At 39.5% G+C, this 22,856-nt stretch overlaps 1 protein-coding gene across 1 annotated transcript in view; it reads right to left on the minus strand.

Annotated features, from left to right (window-relative positions):
• Positions 1–22,856, minus strand: part of ZNF827 (zinc finger protein 827) — a gene marked incomplete at both ends in the record, with an annotated part of 103,447 nt that overhangs the window by 63,706 nt on the left and 16,885 nt on the right. The window contains 2 exons of the mRNA XM_079534482.1: positions 6,957–7,129; positions 12,298–13,308. Of these exons, the coding sequence (XP_079390608.1) occupies positions 6,957–7,129; positions 12,298–13,308 (1,184 nt within the window). The remainder of the gene's footprint in view (positions 1–6,956; positions 7,130–12,297; positions 13,309–22,856) is intronic.

The raw sequence follows: 22,856 nt of genomic DNA on the forward strand, positions 1-22,856 counted from the left end.
GACAATCACTGCATCCTCAGCCAGCACCTGTCCCATGCTGACAGCAAGAAAACCACAGACAAAAGGAGACGAGGGCAGCTGAAAAGTTTTCTCCTGAGTCTCAGTTTCCACCTTCTGAGTTTGCCTCATTTAATTGTGGATATTCTCCTTGACTGTGCAAAGTATATCTTTATTTTAACCTTTCTGTCTTCCTGGTCTCAAACAATATTTTGCATTTCTACAGCTTTTGTTGTGTGTGACTGACGTAAGCTTCAACAGACCTATACAGTTCTTACAAACTTTAGACATGGTTTGGGAATTTGGGCACAAGTTACTTAAAGAAAATTTTTTGTTTGTTTCTTTAATTTCTCTTGCTGCCTCACACTTTAAGAATGACAAAAAAGAGTCAGCTCTATTTCTCTTCTCTACCACATGCATTATTTTGATCTCACCCTCCTTTTAGACCTGCTAGTCCCATTCTTTTCAGTTTCTTTTTCAAAGGGAGAAGAAAGTTCTTGCCATCCCACTAATCATTTTCACTGTCATCTTTTAAAACACCTTCTATTACTAATGTATGTTTTTGATACACAATATGCATCAGAAGTGAGATCAAAAGTGGCAGCACACCACACATTTATAATAGCGTAATATTTTCAGTGTTATTTCAGTTCTACTCGATGCATATTTGAATATCTAACATACTTTTTAACCACTGCTGCATATGCCAAGAAAAGGTTTCCACTGAACTGGCTGCAGTGATATCCAGATATCTTCTCTGGGTAGTTACAGTTTGCTATATTAAAGACACTCAGGTGCGTGATCAGTTTAAGACTGCTGTTTCCAAGGCACACTGCCTTGTATTTGTCAACAATAACTTCATTTGCCTTTGCATTTGTCTGCCAGCAAGTTCTTTTTATTCCCTTTCAAGTTTTGCCTTTTCTAATCTTGATTCATTGTACATAAGATTGTATCATCTACAATTGTCTTACCCCACAGCCATCACTTTGTGCAGATTACATTTGTTAAAATACGCACAACTCTACTCTTAGTAATGGAACACCCCTCTGATAACCTTTTGTCATGATTAACATTGCTAGTTTCTTCCTACCCTTTGTTTTACCATCTCTTGCTAAATTTCTAATTTGCCACAATACATCACATTACTTAATTTATTTGGCAGCTTCTTGATGAGAAGCTTTGCCAAAGGCTTTTGTAAAGGGCAAACAAATTTCAGCTGATTCTCAAGTCCATGATTTTCTTGACGTGCTCAAAACATCTTAGTGGAAGAACACACCACTTTCTTTTACAGAAGCCACGTGTCCCTATCGTATCACATTATTCATATCATTATATGTTCTGTTACATTTTTTTCCTCAACATACTAATATTTCTGGTATCACAAGCAGCTTGTTAAATCAAGTTTTCACCCTTATAAGCAACACCCTGGCCAACTTACCAACCAGTTAAAGTGATGAGATCCCACCTACCTGCAAAGGTAGTAGGGCTGAGGGAAACGGTGACATTGGCTAATCCTGCCATTTTATAGCACCCATCAGGTAGATCTTCACTTGCCCCCTTCCTTATATTTGGGAACAAATTCTCCCTTCTACTTACGAAGCACAGGAAGGGAAGGTTTGGCATTCATCTTTCTTTTGTGGAACTTGAGGTTTTATTGCTTTCTGTTTGTTTGTTTGTCTTTTTTTCACACTTAGAAAAATACCTCCTCTTATTCCAAGAACAGTAATCTCAAAGGAAAATCAGGTTGTCGAGTGAGGGGGAGTGAATGTTTGCTTCTGGCTACTCACTCTGACTTACGTTCAGGAGCTTTATGTTAGCAGCTTTTTCTTTACCTATTATAGGTTTTCTTTCTCTCACTTACTTTGTTTGATGCAAACTAACACCTTCATGAGGGGTATCTGTTTAAACAACAACTACTGCCAGCAACAACTACAACCTGTCCATTTACCATACTTGTCTCCCCACTATTTTTCTCATTTGTTTGTTCTTGGTTGGTTGGCTATTTTTCAAACCTTGTAGCAAAAGGTATTCTCCTAAAACTGCATTCGGGTGCAGTTGAAAGGCCTATATTTTGCATCTTCCAAGTGCACGCTACCATTTCATTTCTGATAAGCTCCTTCATCTTCAAAATATTGCTTTTCAAAAGTGTATTTATAAGACACTAGTTTTGGTATGATCCTTCACCTGAGGATGCATACACTATAAAGCACTTTCTTTTTGAAACTGTTTCCTTGCTTTGCTAAAAAAAAAAAAAAGAAAAAAAAAAAGCCTTTCTGCAAGACTGGACTACATATTGAAAATATATAAATAATAAACATATATAACACATATAAAATTATTTTACCTTTAAGATTTTAAGACAGCAATGCATTTCATGTCTTACTCTTGCACCATAAGCACAAAGTGCCAAGATTAAAAGGCAAGTATTTTAAGTAACTTATGGTATGTATCTGTGTCTTGGGGCACAGACTTCCGTTGCAGGAAAGCTGTGTAAGTTTGTATTACCTCCCCTCAGCTGAGGTGAGGTAATGGAATCATAGGGGCCTCCCATGGATCTTTAAGGTTAGCTTAAACATAACTAAACAGAAAACGCTCACATGAAATACAGCCTATCTCCTTCTCAATACAGTGAAGATGCTTTAAAGTAACCAGTTCTGTCTTTCACCAAAATGGACTATGAATGATCATTCAGTCTTCTGAACTTGGCTAAGAAAGATAAAGAGAAAAACAAATCACTAAGGGGGGAGGGGAAGAGTAGTAAGGACCTGTTTACATTCTTCAGAGTCTTTCCTCATTCCCGCTATTGTGTAATCAATAGCCCTCCTAATCAGCAGGTTGATTATAATCCTCTGAATATGACAGAAGTATTATTCTTACATCACACTGTCCTTCACAAGAAACAGAAGCAGGAAGATTCTGTTTTCAAGCACCTCACAATCTACTTGCCATTGCATTTGCCTTTTCTGCTAAGTTCAATCTTCCATTTCTTCATTTTCTATCACTATCCTGCTTCAGCACATGTTCACAGCAAAACTTCTTTTCCACTGCTAGAAGAGCTGGCTCACTCATTTCGGCATTATGTCTATATAGCAGCACAAGGAACATTTATAGGTATTATTTTTGGCCATATGCTCCTCTTCCTTGTTCCCCTTTCCAAGTACTCAGGCTAATATCCTGTTGCTTTCTTGGAACGTATCTGCATGATCTCACAGGCTAAACTTCCACCAATTGCTGAGGAAGAGATGTATATGATCCAAAGATACCAATTGGCCAAAATCTGACTGATGCTTTTTTTACTGCACCAGTAAAAACAGAATGGCCTGAAAACACCTTGCTAAACTACACCACCCCTTTCTGTTACCTTCTGCAGCTTCAGAACTAGCATTTCATTTTTTTTCACTCAGAAAGAAAATAACATAGTCAAATTGAGCATGCATTTAGATAACTGGAGAGGAAGATTTGCCGCCTGACAGGGCAGGACACCTCTCTCATATGCCCATTCATTTTTTCTGTTTTTACTTTCGATACCCTTTGGGCCCCAGGAAACCACACTGTGATACCAGACTCAAGTCCTGAGATGCTACTCTCAGATTCCTAGGAAAAAGGGCCAAAACTTGTGGTTATGCAAGCACTATAATTTGTCTCCAAAATAAACTAATAAAATTCTGTACCGTGTCTATTTTAGGATTTTTCTAAGGTGCCTATCACTGTGGAACTGAAATTCCATGTAACAATTATAGATAAAACTACATGCCTTAAAAGGCAATTCACTCAGTCTGTCTTGTTCATTGCACGGAAACATTCCTTCCATTTCCCTTCTTGCATTTTACTTCCTTGCCTTCAGTTGCAAGCTGGCCAGGCAAAGTGCCTGGAAGAAAGCTTTCATCAACACGGTGGGTAGCACATGTAGATCTGAGCATGGTCAGGGCTGGAATCTGTCCAACTCTCTCTAAGATTTTCTTCAGCAGGAGACAAGACATCAAAAATGTTGGCAATATTATATTCTTGGCCAACGAGTTTGGTGTGTTATAACTGCCGGAAAATAACAGATTATTTATATTCTATCGACATTATTCATTAACCTAAACATACACAGAATATGGGAGTCCCATATGAATACACACACAAACCGCTAACGGAAATTAAACTCTGAACTTTCAGATTCAATGGAGAATGCCTACAAGAACACAGAAAAAAGAGGAGGTACTCCAGCTCAGAGCTACGCTGCCTAAGAGGAAATAAAGACAATATTATCAGATTTGGAAGACGGGAGCTGGACAAAATATCTCAACAGGTTTTGTCTGTCATCCTGATCAATGGAACAATGGATCAACTTAACATTAAAGAGGAACATTAACAACAACAAAAAAAAAAACCAACAAAAAAAACAACACTGAGCTTGTAATAACACAGTAGAGTAAAAAATCGAGTTATAATGACAAACACCATCCTAGCACCGTAATTTTGCAGTCTCACCTGCAGCTGCTGTTGATTCATGGGGAGAAAGAGAGGAGTGGAGAGCTATAGGCAGCTCTGACTTCATGGGGTTCCTGCCAGGAAGGAGATAAGACCAGGTAGCTCCCAGAGGATTTGGGGACAATGAAAAGAACCAAATTATCCAGCTGAAGTTGCCAGAATACTACATCCTAAATTCCAGCTGTGCTGTACTATTTCTGTTGTGTATTCACTCAATTTTGAACACCGTTAGCTTAAATATATATATGTGTGTGTTTGTGTGTGTTCTAAAGCCTCATATTTATTTAGATAGAGATTTAAAAGCAGCACGTTTTTATAATCAGAAATCTGACTTTTTATTTTATTTTTAATCTTGGTATCAATTTATACTTTTTATCGAAGAGAACTCAAAATATATCTGACACTGTTGTTGAACAAATGACTAACATGTCTCTATTTCATTCATCTACACTATGCAAATATTTCAACTTCACAGAAACTCTGACTTGATAGACAATGTTTTTATGAATGGACTATGTGAATGAAGAAGTGTATGAAACCCCTGGAAATTAAGCTAGAATATTATCTTGCAAATATCTGTACTCATGATTTTATGCATCTATTCGTAAGACTACAAGCAAGAATAAAAGATCAAATACTGGCCAATTAGTTTTATAAAGCAATTGGCTTCATCTTAAATAAAGCAGCTTTACTAGCAAAGATCACTGAGTCCATCACAACCTGCATGACTAGACTGCACTGACTGAGGAGCCTTAGAATCTTACTTACACAATAAATCTAAGAGAGACTCAAAATGAGCTCAAATTAAGCAATAATCACCATAATAACAAATAATAAATACTACCGTTACTTTGCTTTTATTAGGAGTTTGTTATAAGACAACACGGGTTCGGTTAATAAAGGGGTTTAGCTTAGGCAGGGAGCAGAGAAGACTGCAAGGGTTCAGAGAGCCACCAACCCGATAGCACACAGAGACAGTGAAAAAGTTCAGGATGCTGGAAGAAATCAGATATCTATGACCTCCACGGAAATCACCACATGGAAAAGTAAGGGATAGGCCCTTGCCCTGTAAATAATAATTCCAAAAAGGTACAAAATGCAGAGATTAAGAATTTCTGCAGGGAATAACAGAGAGATCTTTCGCAAAACACTGGACAATAACAGGCCTCTGCCAAAGAAGAGCAAATTTTCAGGCGATGCATGCCTCTGTGCAGACTGTCAACAACTAAAAACAAAAAACTTCTCTTACTGTACTTAGATCTCATTCTTTCATGTCTTCTACTAAGTCCTAAAAAAAAAAAAAAAAAAAAAGGACTTGCAAATACCAAACCTACTTGGAACTGATTAGGTTCAGCATAATACACTAAGGATGCCTGGGAATTGTGCACTGATTTACACTAGGAGAAGTAAGATGATAACTTTGAGACTTCGGGAGGATGATTACAAGACCTAGCAAGGACCTGAAATGCAGCATGATCTGCTATTATGATCACTGAATCACCTGATCTAATACTTAACAGTTACTGAGATCTAAGCAAGGCGAGACTCCTGTCCAGCCAACTCAAGATTTTGCAATTGCAGCACACAGAAGCTCAACTGACACTCCTGTCCCCCCCCATACACTGAGAGACCTGTTGTCCAAAACAAACAAAATACAAACTGTAATAAAACATTTCACTGCAATTATAATAGCTCAACAGTATTAACGAAGTAAACTTTTTCCCCTTCAGCTTCTTTATCCGTGGATCAATGGGCCAGGTACCATTTTTATTTCACCAAGCATGCCCTACCGTACGCAAAGATCAGGTAACTTTGTGCTTTGCCATCATACAGTACTTCTGCTGAATACTTGTTCTTCTAAATTTCTTCTCCATTTCTATTCTCTATATCAACACAAATGTTGGTTAAGTTTCTTTAGGAGCCTAAAACGTAGGCTGAATTAAAAACATACCTTAAGTTTAGTAGAAACACTTCAAAACAAAACATTACAGTATAACCCGTTTTTCATCATTTTGGATGCTTCATTTCTGGAGTATCTGCAGTTAAAAACCATGGCAAGGATAAAACTAAAACTGAAGAGCTGTAGGCCAAGTTTCTACACTCACTTAGGGTATTGCAATGGCAGACAGATACTCGCATGCATCCTGAAAGCAGAACCCCTGTGTTTGCATGGTGTCACATCTCAGCTAATATCCCCGCTTCTGGTGGTTCCAGGTCCATAACTAAATCTATCACAGACAACTTGTGCTGCATCAAGTGAACTCAGACAGGGCAGTTTCCACACAACATAAAATGGAAAGGCAAGCAAAGGAAAACAATTTATTTCCTTATCTAATTATGGTGTCTCTATTTAAATAAAGACATAATTACAGCATTAATAGTGAACTTTAATTCTCGCAAATGCCACTGAAGTATGTTCGTTGCACTATCATTTCCTGATTGACAAGTCAAATGCTTTGATAGTCAGTAAACACTTCCCTTACCTTCATGTGTGATTTGAGATTGTCCTTACGCGCACAGCGAAATGGACAGAGTGGACACTGATGACTTTTCAAACCTGTATGAATCACCATGTGCCGTTTCCAGTAACTCTTCCTCTTGATAACCAAACCACAGATTGGACACTGGAAAGGTTTTCCTCCTTCTTCTTCTGAGGCTTAGCAGAACGGGGGAAGAGAAAGAGAGGATCCTTTACAGACACTTATTGAATGCTTTTCTCCTGTAAACGTACTCAAGATACCATTTTTCAGAGCTAGAATTGCATCTGCAAAGGGACACAACAGTTAAACAACAACACATATCAGAAATTTCAATTTTCCTCCCCCTGCATGTCCCTTTTCCAGTTAATCTAGTTATTCTCCCTCTAAGAAAGGTCACAATAATTTTATAAAGGTTAATGTCCCAAACATCCTCTGGCTAATCAGTAGGGGATGCTATTCTGTCTCACCTGGTGCTAATGTTCCTTATAATTTAACAGAACTGAGATGGATGTCTCTCATAATCATCACTTTTCAGCCTCATTTCCTATCAAATGCCAGTTGTAGTCGGGTATGGAAAATATGCTTAATTGTTCCAAAATGATCCATTCCCACATTCGACGGTTAGCCAGAACACGGGGGATATAAAACACAGAGCACTTCACAGCTTAACTGATAAGCATGCTGGCAATGCATCTCAGATATATTTAACAGGAGAATCGTTTAACTAGGGCTCAAGCAGATGCTGCTGCAACTTCAGCCATCAGGAGTCCTAGGGTCACGGGTATCCTTCTACTCTGCTTGCTACCAGGGCGTTAAACCCACTGCCTTCCTAAACATTTTCACTCTGCTTTACTGTGCTAAGATAGTAAAAGGATTTGATGGCATTTGTCAAGTAAATATAGTTAGTCCCCTGCGTGTGGAACCATCTCAAGGTTGATGGAAAGAGAAATTCCTTGCTGCTGACCATACACAACTAACCATCCACTCTTCCCCTCATCACAACTTCCTCTGCTTACTACAAAAGCCTAGAATTACTACAGAATTTGAAGCTTTTTTTCAAGACTGTTTTCAAATATCCAGAGCTCAACAATGCTTATCCCTACTATCAGGAACGTCTCTCAGAATATTTCACCTCATTTTTATCAGTTATTTCCTACTGATAAGAATATAGCAAACACCAAATTCCCTTGATGAGGAACTAAGTAGTAAAAACCTCCAGAAAGATTTATCATATCCTCAAAAATAATTCCTCTTATTAAGTAGGAAACAAAGACTGTAATTCCACCAATTAGGTACTCATTGTCTAAATGCAAAAAAAGGACACACTGACAAAGCATGTACTTTTGCCATTTTAAAAATTCTACTCATAAAATTTTCTATCACACTCAACTTATTATCAAAGTTCCGCTCTCTGAATCTCTAAAGAGCACGCCAAAACCAATGCTATAATTACTTGTTTCACTTTTTTAGCATCGTTACTTCTTCACAAAAAAAAAAAAAAAAAAAAAAAAAAAAAAAAAAAGTGAGAAATACAAAGAAATACATATTGTTAGCTTTTTTTTCCTAGCATTTATTTCCCTTCTCTCATTACCTTTTCTCCAGCACCTGGCTACCATGAAGGATTCAGAACAGAAATGTGTAACAAGCCTATTTTTTGTTTTTAATCTATTTTTCCTGCCCACTAAAAATAAATCTCTAAACAAGATGAACCAATAGCAATTCAGCACTTCATAAAAGAAATTGACCAAATGCCTTCTGCCTCCTAGGCAGCATGAGGGGGGGGCTGAGCAGCAGGGCAGGAAGGGAGGCAGGCAGGCGGTGCACGCACAGCCACCTTAAGCAAGCCTCGGGGTGAGGAGCAAAGGGTGGGTGGTGTGGTGGTGGGCAGAGGGGCTGCAGTCTTTTGTCAAGATACGGTACAACACGTGGTTCTTCTGGGAGCGAGTAACGGTGAAGCCAAACGGTAGCCCACCATTGCTGCTGGATGTCATGAGTGGCCCGAGTGTGCTAGCAGTACCTTTGGTGAGCAGCAGCTCCTTTCAGCCCTTCTTCTGCTTCTGGGCCTTCAGTGCATATAAATATCTAAAGTGCAGGGGCCAAATGGATGGGGCCAGGCTCGTTACAGCAGTGCCCAGTGACGGAACAAGGGGCAACGGCACAAACTGCAATACAGGAACCTTGTACTAACATGAGAAAGAACTTCCTTACTTTGAGTGTTACACAGCACTGGAACAATCCACCCAGAAGGCATCTCCTACCCAGGAGACAGTCAAAACCCACCTGCACTTTCCTGTGTCATCTGCTCTAGGGAACCTGCTTCAGCAGGGGAGTTAGACTAGATGATTGTCAGAGGACCCCTCCAGCTCCTATGACTCTGCAATACTGTGACTTCACCAATAATACTGACAATTAATGGCGAATGGGAATTACATCGACCCTGTTCAAGGCTCAGCCATGTTAGCGCTTTACTTCATTTACCTTAGCAAAAGGAAAAAAATGGCGTTTTCAGCTTTCCTTCATTTACACTGACATCCATCTTATGTCACACAGCATCAATTACTTGAAAAAAGTGAACTGAGAATTAGCCAGGAAGAAAATCTGGGAACACAACTGCAAGCATTGCAGACAAAAAGTTATTACCAAGCAAGTATTCAGTCAGTAAAAAAAAAAAAGGGTCTGCTGCCTATACTCATTCAGAAATGACATCAGAATTTTAACAGAGATTGCAGACTTCCTTCTAAGTTTGATCCAAAACATGTAAGCAATTAGTACAGCTGGCAATGCTAGCAAATAGACTGCTAACAAAATTAGCCTTCTTTTTACCATTTCACGCTAATCCATACAAGTAATGATCAAGCCCACCAAACCCGACCTGCAGCATCACTTGACGATGTTCTTGTAAGTCACAGCTCCAGCCTCTTGCCTGAAATACGTCTGACCAAACAGCTCAAAATCATAGACAAAAGAGCAGCAGGAATACTCTTGTTATTAACATCTGCTTCAAAATAGCCTCCATCTTTGCTGTTCCTCACTTGTCAACATAGAATTTCTTACAGAGTACTGATCTTATAACCAAAGCAGGATGCTGCAGGTGGGTAAGTAAAACAGATTTGTAACAACAAATTAAAATCACCAGTACCTTAAATACTCTAAGCACAACAGGGGAGCAAAATCTATGCCTACTGGTCTGGGAACAAACCAAAAACCCTAGGTCTCAAGAAGCAACTACCCACACAATTACAGATTACAGTAAACAGCATTATGAAGTGAAATATTGGTTTTTTGCTTTTAATGCCGTAAGGTCATAAATGCAAAAGGAATTGAGAACGTGTGACATTTATTTTTATGGTAAAAATACACATGCCCTGCTACCCTACACAATTTTTACAGAATCTTCCAATCAAAGGTCACTTCTGACCTTTTTGACTAACAGTGACTTTTTTTTTGTGAGCTCCATTCCTCCACGGCCAAAGGAAGCAAGAATTTGGCTTTCCACAATCAACATCAACAAGATACGCTAACCAGCAGCTTGCTTTTTGTTTTCAGTTGGTTAATTATTTAGAAAGGAAAAACTTAATTGTGTATTAGAAAACCGACTTAGAAGATCTTTTGTTATGAACATTACACTATAAAGTCAGGTTGGATGCCAACTGGCCCTGGCCCAGTGCGTATAAACTGAAAGGAAACACCCTTCCTCTTGGGATCCTAGTCCCATATATTATAAAAAATGAATAGTTGTTCCTTGGTTACCAAGGACCTGAGGCAGTCGGCCCCTATTGTTATCTTTCAGCAGTACAGTAAGCTAGAGCCTTCAGCAAAGAGAACAGTTGCTAGGAATTTGCTGCATCAGAGCTGGTTTATGAAGTGCTGCTACTACCAGAGCCAGAGCATTCCCCTAGTATAAGCTGCACAAAGTGCACAATTTGTTAGTTGAACAAGAACCTGGATTTTATTACAAATATCTACCTTTCCCGAGTGAAAAGGGAGCTTTTTTTTTTTTCCAGCAAGAAACAAGTAACTACAAATTAATTTTAACCTTTCTCCTTTCCCATAGCTGCCTTTCCTGTAAGAAGACCAGTCTGTATCAGAAAGTTGCATCAATGCCCAACACAAAGGGGCCTTTTTCTGGTTTCTCTTCTATTACTCTGAAAAGGACTTTATTTAAACAAATGGGAACCTTATGCCAAGACCCATGGCAAGAAAAGTTCGCCACTTTAACTGCCTTAGCAAAATATACCAGCAAAGTCCTTGCAGAACACTTGCATCTTGCAGCAAAAAACTGCTCTCAGCTGCACTCATCAGACCCCTTTATTACAATGGCCTCATCAGGTTCCCCAACTGGTTTGCTGCACTCGTGCAGTCAGGCTAACGTTCCACACAAATTCAGTCTGATGCAGCTCGAACGTACTGAACCACTTTGTGCACCCTGTGAAGATACCTGGTGAGCTTCCTTATTCCCAACAGGAGAATACCAGTGGAGGAAGAGCGCTGATATTAGACATGAGAAGTGTGTATTATCTACTAGAATATACAACTACTGATGTGAACATTTTATAAAAAGAGGTGAAAGAAATCTTGTTTTTCCTAGTTTTGAAGACAGGTAATTTATGTTCTCCTGCGTGGCCTACCAGCTCTTCAAAGCTTTTGTTACCAAGACTATATTTTTTTTTATGCCCTGTAAGCCCAGTTCCTTGGATGCCAACAGTCGGAACTGGTGGAGAGAAGGCTCAAGTGAGAAATAGTCTTGTTGAGCTAAATCAGAGAAAGGCAGTTCACTTTTTTTTTAATGACAAAGCTTTGTAAAAGACTGAACATGTGAGATTTGTTCATGCTGCAAAAAAAATTTAATGAAAAGTGGCAACATAATAATATACTCTGGTAAATTAGGACAGGGTAGTAAGCGATTATACAAAAGTCCATTTGTGACAGAGACAGCAGGAGGGAGAATTCTTCCTTGTCCAGTATTTCAAAAGCACGAGTTTTGTATATGCTCACTGATACTGTGAGCTCCCTAACAGGGATTCTTTGATCTTCTCCATTAAATATTTTTATGGATTTGTTTTGAACGTGCTGAGGGGGGGGAAATGCCATTGTATGAAATTTAAAAAAAAAAAAAAAAAAGTTACTGAACTTGAACCCTTATATCTTTCAACGAATGGAAACATTTGTGAGTTTGGTCTTCAACTGGTATTTTAAAAAGCTTTTCTATTGTTTCCCTACAGTACTTAATTACTGTTCCCATAATACACAGAATCAAAACAAATCCAGACCCATTGAAGAAATGCTAGATAAGGCTACAGAAAAACAAATGCATTCTATTTATTTGCTCAAACCATATCCATACCTGTACTAGTGGGTTTGGATGCTCTTCCCTTAGAGACTGGCAGTAGCAATAATTCCAAAGACTGTGGTGGAGTTGCTTTCTCTTGCTTCATCTCTGAAAGCTGCAGGGGATCCTCAGCAACCAGTGATTTCTTCTTCTCTGCCAACAGGGTGCCTGCAGCCCTTGCAGCAACCTCTTTGAGCAGGGCAGCTGAAGAGGTCATAGAAGCCAGAGAAAGGAAAGAACTAGCCGGAGGCGGGTGCTCCTGCCCAGGAGTCATGCTTCTTTCACTCACTTTTTTTGATAAAGCTGCTAATGTGGAGCTGGCAGACTGGGAGCTAAAAGGTGAGGAAAAGGATTCAAATCTTACATTATCTTCAGTCCTTGAAAGAGATCTGTCCTGCAGAACAGCATTGGCTGCGGCTTTCAGTTTCAGGATAGCTGAATCGGGGGACAAACCACAGGTGGTGGTTGAGTTTGGCAACCACTTACCTTGATTCCATATAAAGTGACTACCTGCATTGTATTGGTCACTTTGCTCCTGTTTCTCAGCTAGCTTTCTGGCAAGCACACTGAGCTGCTGTGCATGATGAGCAGGTGGAGAGAAGGAGAGATTTGAGCCAAGATTTACCGGGGACTCAACTCTGCCATTGACTGTAACAGCAGCATCCAGCTTGAGGGAGCCAGCCTCCAACAGCCGCCTCAGGTTACTACTCAGTGGCTTATTTGAACCAGGAGGTTCTTCCTCACACAGAGACGACGCATCAGGAGAAAGGTGCTCTTTGCTCTGTAGTGTGTCTCTTAGTGCTTCATTTTCAATGGTTCCCAACTCCGCTGTGTTGCTGCTAGGAGTTGCACTTCCCAAAGAAGTATCTGGGGAAGTGGACTGATCTTGGATTCTGTCTTCAAGAGACAACTTAAAGTTCTCCTGGACTTCTCCATATGATGCTTCTGAAGGAGTCTCTGAAGAATTTCCAAACCAGCGTTCCTCTTCACTGAGTTCACCTTCCACTTCTTCCTGTCTGGTACCATCTGTACGAAACCAAGAATAACAGTATTATTTCCAAATCTCTTCAAAGTAATTCCTTAATATAGAGTATACTTGGCTCTGCACAAGTCTCCTGAATAGTCACCTAACATTCCACTGAAGTGCATGGACTTGGCATCAGTCTGGATTAAGTGATCAGGAAAAAGTGTTTTGAAAATGAAAAAGGGTTCATTTGAAGACAGAATGAAGGAAGCTTGTCATTGCTCAGTCAGTATCACCGAAACAGCTAAAACTGCAGCAATATAAACATGCCACAAATATATACCACGGCACCACTCGCACATTGCAACGATTGCTAGAGTAGTTTGCACATCCTGCAAAACGTTACAAACGGTACAAAGCAAGGATTTAATAGGCCCAGAAAGTATTGGATACTTGAGTCTCAGTACAGATAACAGGCATGCTTTCAAAAGCATATCAGTTCTGTAGTTGTTCAAACAAGTTTCTTCCAGAGACTTTAAATCCCAGCCCAATCCTGCAGTGACCCCTGTCTAAAATATAATAAAATTTGTACCAATAACACACTTCATGTCTGAACACCTGAAATGACTAATACATGAATGCAAGCGAAGGCTCTAGTCTCTCCAGCTATTTGGAAGAGAAATATCATACATTTAAAACCAATTTTTTTTTTGGTACACTACTTGTTTTTCATTTGCTTGTCACTCTTCATCAAAGTTTCAAACTACATATAGATATATATTTAAATATAAATTGTTAGTCTCAATGCAATTAGTTATATTTTCTCTTCTGGTTAACTGTAATACATCTAGTTTCTCCACAGATCTAACTGGCAGTGTTTATAGAGCTGTGTTGCTCTTCTTTCTCTAAGGTATGTAAAGTAATACAGATGTGACCAAGGCTTTTTGGGTTTTTTTTTTATTTTCTTTTCCAGATCTTGCAGGCCAATCAGAACATAGTCAAGAGCAGCAACAATGCCAGAACTGAATCCATGTTATCATCTCTTGTCAGACACCTCTCACATTTCTTACTCTCAGACTCAGTGTCCCTAGATACAAAACAAACTTTGTAATCATACTACAGCAAAACAAAAGGATTTAATGTAACCCTCCTCTGACATTCTGGAAATAAGCCTGCATGATATGTATTGTACCTATAATCATGTATTATTTCTAGATTCTTTATTTAATTCCTGCAAATTGCAAAGCTTGGAGAGAAGTTGATAAATAAAATTTTACATTTGTATTATTACTTTGATCCAATGAATCGAAGAAGGAAAAATCTAGCCAACTGCATCTTGAATGTAGAGATAACAGCATACAATCTGAAGGCAGAGTTATTTACTTTTAGATGTTACATACAATATGAGGAATAGTGCCTCTTAGTAAAAGTTTCTTTTACTCAAAAGCTCTTCAATTTCTTTCACCGTTTTAAGATACTATAAAGAAACGACTCCGTTTCCTTAGATTAGTATTTTAATTAGAAGATTTAGCATCACTGCTATTCAAAACAACACCAAGAAAAGCCCAAAGCACTTATCTAAAATTATTTTGATACCACCCAAGTTAACATCACAGACACAGCAATGTTAACAGTAGCTTAAGCATAAAGGCCAGCATCAGGTACATTCCAATAAAGCAGATGCATACAAAACAGTTGAGGCAGCACATAAGGCAGCTTGTAGGAAAACTGAACATACTCCCTCTTCATCCTGTGAGCACTACTCAGTAACCTGAGGGATATCTACAGAGCTGAGAGCAGCCAGAGGAGAGATCTGTCCACACCTACCTGAAGCAAGCAAATTACGGACTGGGAGCCAAGAAAGCATCTTGCTGGCACTTTCCTTGACCTGACAGACCAAGAAGAGGGCACAGCAGAGAGCTGACACCACTGCACAGCTTTGGAGACAGAGCCTGCCTACATCCTACTGCTTAAATTCATGCATGTTTACGTTTGTCTGTGTTAAAACATCCTCCCCACACCAAATCCTCTCTCTCCGTGTCTCCATTCTCTGTCCATAAATAACAAGGGAGAACTGTATTTCCCTCCACTCAGTCATCAAAAAATTGCAGTTTGAGGGATAAGTAGGTCTCTTTTAGAGAAATTTCCAATTTAATAAACCTCCAAATTTCTCTGTTCCTTGACAAGTACCTCTTCCTTATGTTGACGGATTCCTAGATGCAATCAGTCCTTTAAAATACCTGCTAAATAACACTGTTCTTAAAAACCTTGTTCATCCTACTTGCACTGGAAATTAATTCTTCCCTCTCACCTCTATCAGTTTTTGCAGTAACCACAAAATAAACGTCTCACATATATTTTCACTATCTATTCTCCTTTCTGTGGCTGACAACCCAGGAAATACTCACAGTAGGGACACTGGCAAATTGACAGTAAGGATGTGGGGTGTGGAACTACATCTGCTCTGGCAGGGCCACGATACGGCCTTCTTTGACACTAATACAAATACACAATATCTGCAACTGAAAAAAGACAGCAAAGGCAGACAGGACAGTAACAGACAGTAGCATAACTTGGATCACTGTTCTTTTCCCAGAGATACACATTCTCTATCGGTCCTGCCCATCGTAAGGGCAGCCAACAGCATCCTACTGACAGGGAGCGGCAGGAGTGAAGCTCTTATCTTTCTCACTTAAGAGGTTGCCATCAAGGCCAGAAATTCCCTTCACCTCGGGCAGTGCACAGAGCTCCCCCTCCTGTTGTTCATCTGCCTGGACCTAATCAAGCTTGCTCAAAACTTCCAAGTGGTCTGTACAAAAAGCATGGGCAAATTTCCTCTGTAGCATCTCTATCCCCAAATCCAGCTGGACTTGCTTTTTTTTTTTTTTTTTTCCAGTACAGTTTCTTTCAGTACACAAAAATCAGACCTCTAACTGCTGACACAGTTCTAATTTTCCTTTCCTGAGTAATTCCCGCTGCTGCTGCAGTATCAAGTCCACAAGTACTTTAGGGCTGTAAGGTTAATGCTGAAAAAGCCAGCATCAGTGTCTTATCATGAACTCAGTCAAGCCTCCTTTTAAACACTAGTGAATTGGTTTAGAAGCATAACTGTGAAGCCTGACAATTTCACTTCTAAGCAAAGTTGCCATTCAAGGCCTTTAGGGCAGGACTTTAATTCACATAGATTCACAAGCCTTTGAACAAGCTTCAGAACTCTAGAAGTCAGCCCAACCCATCGACTCACACACCTTCAAATTGAACAAAACCTTCCTCAGAACTCAGGGGATGAGTCCGTGGGACACCCAGTCCAAGTCTAACTGAAGCAAGAGCCAATCTCCACGTGCTTGTCAAGAAATTTCAGCTGAATTCCCTACTTGTGGCAAAAGGTCTGCGTAGTGCATTTATTCCTCCTCTTACAACACAACTAAGGAGCTCCAGTGAGAAGTGCCTGAAAGCTTAGTAGCTTAGCTGAGTAGAAACGCAATCCCACATTTATGTTTCTTCTCCCCACAACAAACATACTACAGTTTGTTATTAAACAATTACTTAATGGATGCTCAGCTACAAGCATTTCATTCTTATTTAAGTCCGAAATGCTAAATGTAGGTAAGAAAGCACATGGCAATTGCAAAATAGGGAAAGGTAACTTAAAAATTGAAGACAAATTCTCACCAACTTCATTTAGAAGAAGACCTCGCCAGAAGGAATCTGCCAACACTTAGCTAGTAACTGGTCATCAGATCGGCTCTTCTCAATGTGATTTGAGAGTCAAGACACGTCAGCGCTTCTCTCTCCTCATTTCCACGGCAGTTCTGAAGGGAGCTCTGCTTCCCAAATCACCTTTCTCTGGCAGAGACTGGTACAGTTACAGGTGTCCTGCATGCTTCAGGAATGTGCCATCACACTGCACCAGGAACCTCAAACAAGTACTTTCCACTCCTGTCAGCATCAACATGTTGTTGGGCCACTGATGTAGCCCATTATCAAACAATCTCTGGCAAAGTCACAAATGTGAGCAAAATCACTGCTTGAAGAAACGCCAGTTTCCCATGCTTGCCTTCTTGTTTGCTTGTTTTCAAATACAGAAAAGTTCTGTTTCCCCTTTCAAGAGTTGAGTTTAACAGTTAAGTCTTATTAATCCCAAACCATGTTATTTCACATTGAGAGCATCTGCTCCTTTACGTAGAATCACGATTAGAACTTGACTGTGATTTGAATAAAGGTGTAAATGTTAACTGCCCAAATTAGTTATCTCTGAAAACTGAAAAAAAGACAAACAAGTATATTCATTTATATACTAAGCCACCCAATTCAAACGTGGGAAATTCTAACTACACCTTATGCAAAGTAATGTAACGGTACACGTGCCACTCATGAAAGCAGCAAACTGTTCCACAATGCCAGCCCGTGCAAACCTGGAGCACTGAAATATGAATGCAGTGGACCACACGTAGGAACAGCCTGCAAAGCACAAGGAAAAGGTAAGAGTCTTCAAGTTACGGCACTGAGCGACAGGCGTGGGCAGTGAAAGCATTACTACAGAAACACCATGTGGACCACCAGAAATTATCTGAAAAATGGCTACAGTTAAGGAATCTATCCCAAAGAGTTTGAATTTTCCTTGTAAAAGGGACATAATTTCACTTTAATTACTCAGTGCAACAATTAAGTTACAGAACTTCAATACAGAATTAACATTGCACAGGGATATTTATATTCCTCCATACACTACAGTGACGTGAAACATACGGAAGTCATAATTATGGGATTACAGAATGAAAATTAAAACAAATATAAAAGAAGGTAGATGTCACATCATTTCAAAGAAATGCTCACAGGAAAATCGCTGATGAGACAGATTAGTTAAGATTGCCCTAACTTCAGCAGTTATGCACCACGAAAAGTCTGGGAGTCTACAGCCACAGGAATTGATAGTGACAGAAGGCTTCATTCTTATTATCTTGATATCAAATACTTGATGTATGTAAAGGTTTCAGATATGATCATTCAAGTTTGTCTCAATCTAAATAACTTACAGTTGCATTTGTTGGCTATTTGGCACCCGAGTCATCTTCCCAGTTTTTTGCTCCAATACACTTCTGGCTCTTATCTCTGATATTTTCCTACCCTTGAGCTTTTGTTTAGTCTAACTGAAGCTCGATTAAACTGGGAGTATAAGCAGCAGCGTAACAGCATATCTTATTCCATCTGAAATGCCTATCATAATCCATATTATATATTATCTCATACTACACGCTATACCATGGCCTACTGAAAGAGTAGGTCATCCTAGTTACAGGTATACACTGGGGAACTGAGGAGCCCTGCAAGATGTCTGAAGAGTTTACAGAGTTGTACTAGATGAACCAGAAAGCCGTCCGTGAGGAGTTCTATGGAACCAAAGAGTGACTTAGGTGATTAGTGAAATAAAAAAAAAATGTTTTTTAGAAAGAAAACAAACAACAATGGAACAACCTAGAGCTTGGCTTCATATGCCTTCTGTCAAGAACAGCAAGAAAAGAGGGAGACATAACAAGGATGAGAAGCAGATGAGACCAGAGAAAGCATGGATAACTGTAAAGGCAGTTGTCTAGTCGAGGACAAGGAAGAGGTGAGGCGAAGTAAATCTCTGTTCTCATATCTGGCTTCCAGGAAGATTTCATCCACCACCGTTAACACATCAAGATTCCATGTCCCGCTCTCTCCCATCTTCTTTCTTTCCTATTCCTCAAACAAGGATTAGGGACCTGGCCACAGGCCAAACTGCACTGTTCTGGCAGTCCGTTGCAAAATAGACTCTCTTCACAGGTGCTGCAATCCAGATTCCATCACAACCATTACCACCAGCATCATATCCAAGTACGAAGAGTTTCCCATCGTACAGTGGCAGCACATTCAGGAAGAGAATGCAGCTCCAAGTCTCCGTTACAGCTCTGCAACAGTCAATCAACTGCTGATGTACATACTCCAGCTCTTTAAAATTGGAGTACATAAGGATGCTCTCTTCCTCAAGTCAAACTGATTAAGTACCACTGGCAAATAAACCTTGAAATTTGTCAGAGTGGTTGCTAGCCACCCTGGGCAGAACAGTTTAAGTGAAGTACAGAAAGTAGAAGCCATAATGGAGAGGATCCAGGATAAAATTAGAGAAGAGGAACTTGAAGTCCTCACTGTTAACAGAATATTCAGTGAGAACGATCAGCCGCAGAAGTATCATGGCAGAATTTAGTGTAGACCAGAAAAATAGATGAAGGTGCTAAGGACTGAATACAGTAAATATCTTCAGATGAATTATGTACATTGTGTATCATTTTAGCAATGAAAAAAATGATTACAAGAGATCACTCAGTATTATCACCTAACTTCCTAACTCACATTATCTCATATTCACAGAAATCCTTGCTAATTACACAACCAGGTACTACCAACAGAAATACTCTGGCATGTCCTATAGAAATCACTCCACCCAGTCCCATACAAACTACCCTTTTTTGTATTCAAGATGTCTTTTCAAGCACTTCATTTTTTTTTTTTTAGAACTGTTTTTGTCATTTCTTGGTCTCAACAAATTGTGGGTTCCCACACCCTGCTCATTATGTGGATGTTCAGTTTGCAGAACTACTTCAGAGAAGCTGGATACCCAAACTCTACCTCTAAAAAGCATTTACAGTCACATTGGATTAGGCTATACATCCGGAGAGCAGTAGCACTGTTGATTTTCCCAAGGGGATGCTTGCAAGAAAGTCATGATTCTAATAAAGACACAAAGGCCTGCCTTAACTTCTTTTATTACATCAACAGCAGCAAATAAAACTTAGAAGTCACAGTTACATAAACAGTCATGTGCTAGAGTGCCCTCAGTCCCCTATTTTCCCTTCATCATTTCTGTGACCTATAATAGGTAAGCAGCACAGTAAGTCACTGTCCTCTTTCAACAGAATTTCTGGCTCGCTCACTTATCAACGGGATGATTATTCAACTCTTGACCTCATCACAAAATGGTTTAGCAGCGTTGCTGGTGCTTGAACCAAATTTCTCTACTGCAGGCTGACCCAGAGAGAGTAGCACAGCTGCAAGAAGGAACTGCCAAAAAGCGATAACTCTTCTGTTCTGTCCTTCACCCCTGTGTTTAAGATGTGTGAAAATATTCACACAATTAGATAGGAAAAGAAGCCCTAGGTAGAGCTCTCTATTTCATCTCCACATCTTCTAAAATAATGATTTTCCTAACTGGAGGGAAGGAGAACAGGGGAAAAGCAAGGCATAGCCTTTAAAGACAGGACATATATCCTCTGCTTTCATCCCTAACTTAAAGCGAGTTTAAAAAAATATACTTGCAAGAAATATCTCAGAATACTCATCTAGCAATTTCTCTAGCACTTGTTCTAAAAAACAAAAAAGAAAAAAAAAAGGCTCCAGGATGAAAAAGATTATAGGAAAACAAATTAATTACCTCACAGTAACTGGAACTGTTCAAGATGCTTCCCCCTCATGCACAAACAACAGTGAGTGTGCAGAAATCCAGGTTTCCCAACTGCTCTCCAGCTACCAGAAGTCGAAATGCGTGCACAGCACTGTTTCCTTTCAGGGACAGAACGCAGCTTTCATGGACTCCAAGGAAGAAGGGAGGCAGGATGTATTACTGAAAAAGCTCATCATAGCCAACGTAAAACTACCTTTATTTCCTTTCCCTCAAAGGAGAAGGATTTTGTCATAGATGGGAATCAGACACTTACCTTTTATTTTCAGGCTAATGTCCTAAAATAAGTGTGTCAAATGGGTTTCATTACCTGCCAAAAAAGATCCTTCTGTTACTAGCTAGGTAACCATGAAAAAGGACAGAAATAGATGGCTTCTCCTGAGGTGAGCTGTCACTACTTAATGAAAGCTCTTCGGTCTATTGACAAACCACAAAATAGGACATTACAGTTGTAGCAAGTCTGATCTTTGCAAAAACATCAAGTTGTTCAGAAGATTACTGCTAGTTCATCTTACCTCCAAGACTGGCTATTCTTTTGTTCTAGGCAAGAGGATATAGTTATCATCTGCAGGATCTGGTTTGAGAAGTGTTGCTTCCAACAGGATTCAGAGATTCGAACACCAAATTAACAGGCACTGCCTTAAAGTGCAATCAGAATACACTGTTAAGGTGACAAAACCTTATGACTGACAGAAACCGTAGTCCTGTGCCCACTCTCATGTTTTCTCAGGTCTTTATCTGACTGCTTGGTGAGCCAATTTCAACTCGCTTAATCCGGCAGAAAAGTTCTCAGTCTGCCAAGAAGCTGGAATAAAACTTATGTGCATGAGGTAGGAATGGGGAAGTAAGAGTTGGTGGCCTGCAAGCACTTATACTAGACAATAATTTGAGCCATGCTTTCCCTGAGGTCTTTTGCAGTACAAACCACATCATGTTTTGTTAAGAAAAAACACCACGGATTCTCCCTCCCAGATCTTCACAGTGTACTCCTACGATTCCCGGAGAGAACTTGGTCCTTGTGAGAAGTATGGTCACGGCAGGCAGTTTCATGAAGGCTGCTTTCCCTACGTGGGACATCTATAGCTAAGCCACCCATCAAAGATGATTTTAATACTATTTAAAAACATTTATCCCTAGAACTGGGCTGCAACATGTTCGTGAGAGAAGAAAAGCCTTAAAGACCTGAAAACAATATCTTAACAGTAAGGCCTAGTAATCAGAACACCCTGAGAAGTATGTGGGCAGAACAATGTCATACACTGTTAATATATAACAATAATACACATACGTAGGATATATGTATAATTATGTATGTGCAATATTTGTCTCCTTACAATTTAAAATGACTTTGTTTTAGCTGGATTTTCCCCGCTCTCTGAAGCTCACTGAGCTGAAGCACTCAAGGTGTGTGCACAAAACAGAATGGAACACACAGGGCTTTAAAGGAACCTTTTTTAAGGACTATTTCTCAAGCAGTACCTCAAATAAAGAGCTTTCATTCATTCACATGACCAATACCTAGAAGTCCTGGAGAGACTGTAGACAAAAACCGTTGATTCTGATGAATGAGGTTTTTAGAAGAAACAAATACTCCTGAAGACAGCTTACTCTGCAAAGGCTTTGTTAGTAGCCTCAAGACCGATTCTTGAAGCATATAAATCGTCAGTCTAACAACAGAAAATCATGTTCCCTACAAAATGTATTTTACTGTACCTATGTTGTTCTTGTAATGCTTTTACAGAGACTAAGCAAAGTACCACAGCCAACCTTACTGAAAAGTTCTTCCACAGGCCCTCGTTAACATCCTGTAATAACACATAGTTGAGTGTAAACACACCTTTCACAAAGCTAGAGATTGTGATCACACTGATTTATATGCTGAAGAAACATGGACAACTGAAATCCTGAACATTAAAATATCTAAGGAATACATCTCTTTTTTCTGGTGAAAAAGAGATTGTGGTAAAGCATCTGCTATAAAACTAAACACTTGTTTAGCCACCAGTTCTGAGTCAGATTCAAAAGCCCCTCAGTCAAGAATTTCAGGCTTCCTGCATCTTTTAAAGCCAGCTACAATACCAGAGTAAGGCTATGACAGAGTATTACAAATGTGAGGACAAACTAAATATG

The sequence above is a fragment of the Tetrao urogallus genome (assembly GCF_951394365.1).
Source record: "Tetrao urogallus genome assembly, chromosome: 4".
In the NCBI taxonomy this organism is placed as follows: domain Eukaryota; kingdom Metazoa; phylum Chordata; class Aves; order Galliformes; family Phasianidae; genus Tetrao; species Tetrao urogallus.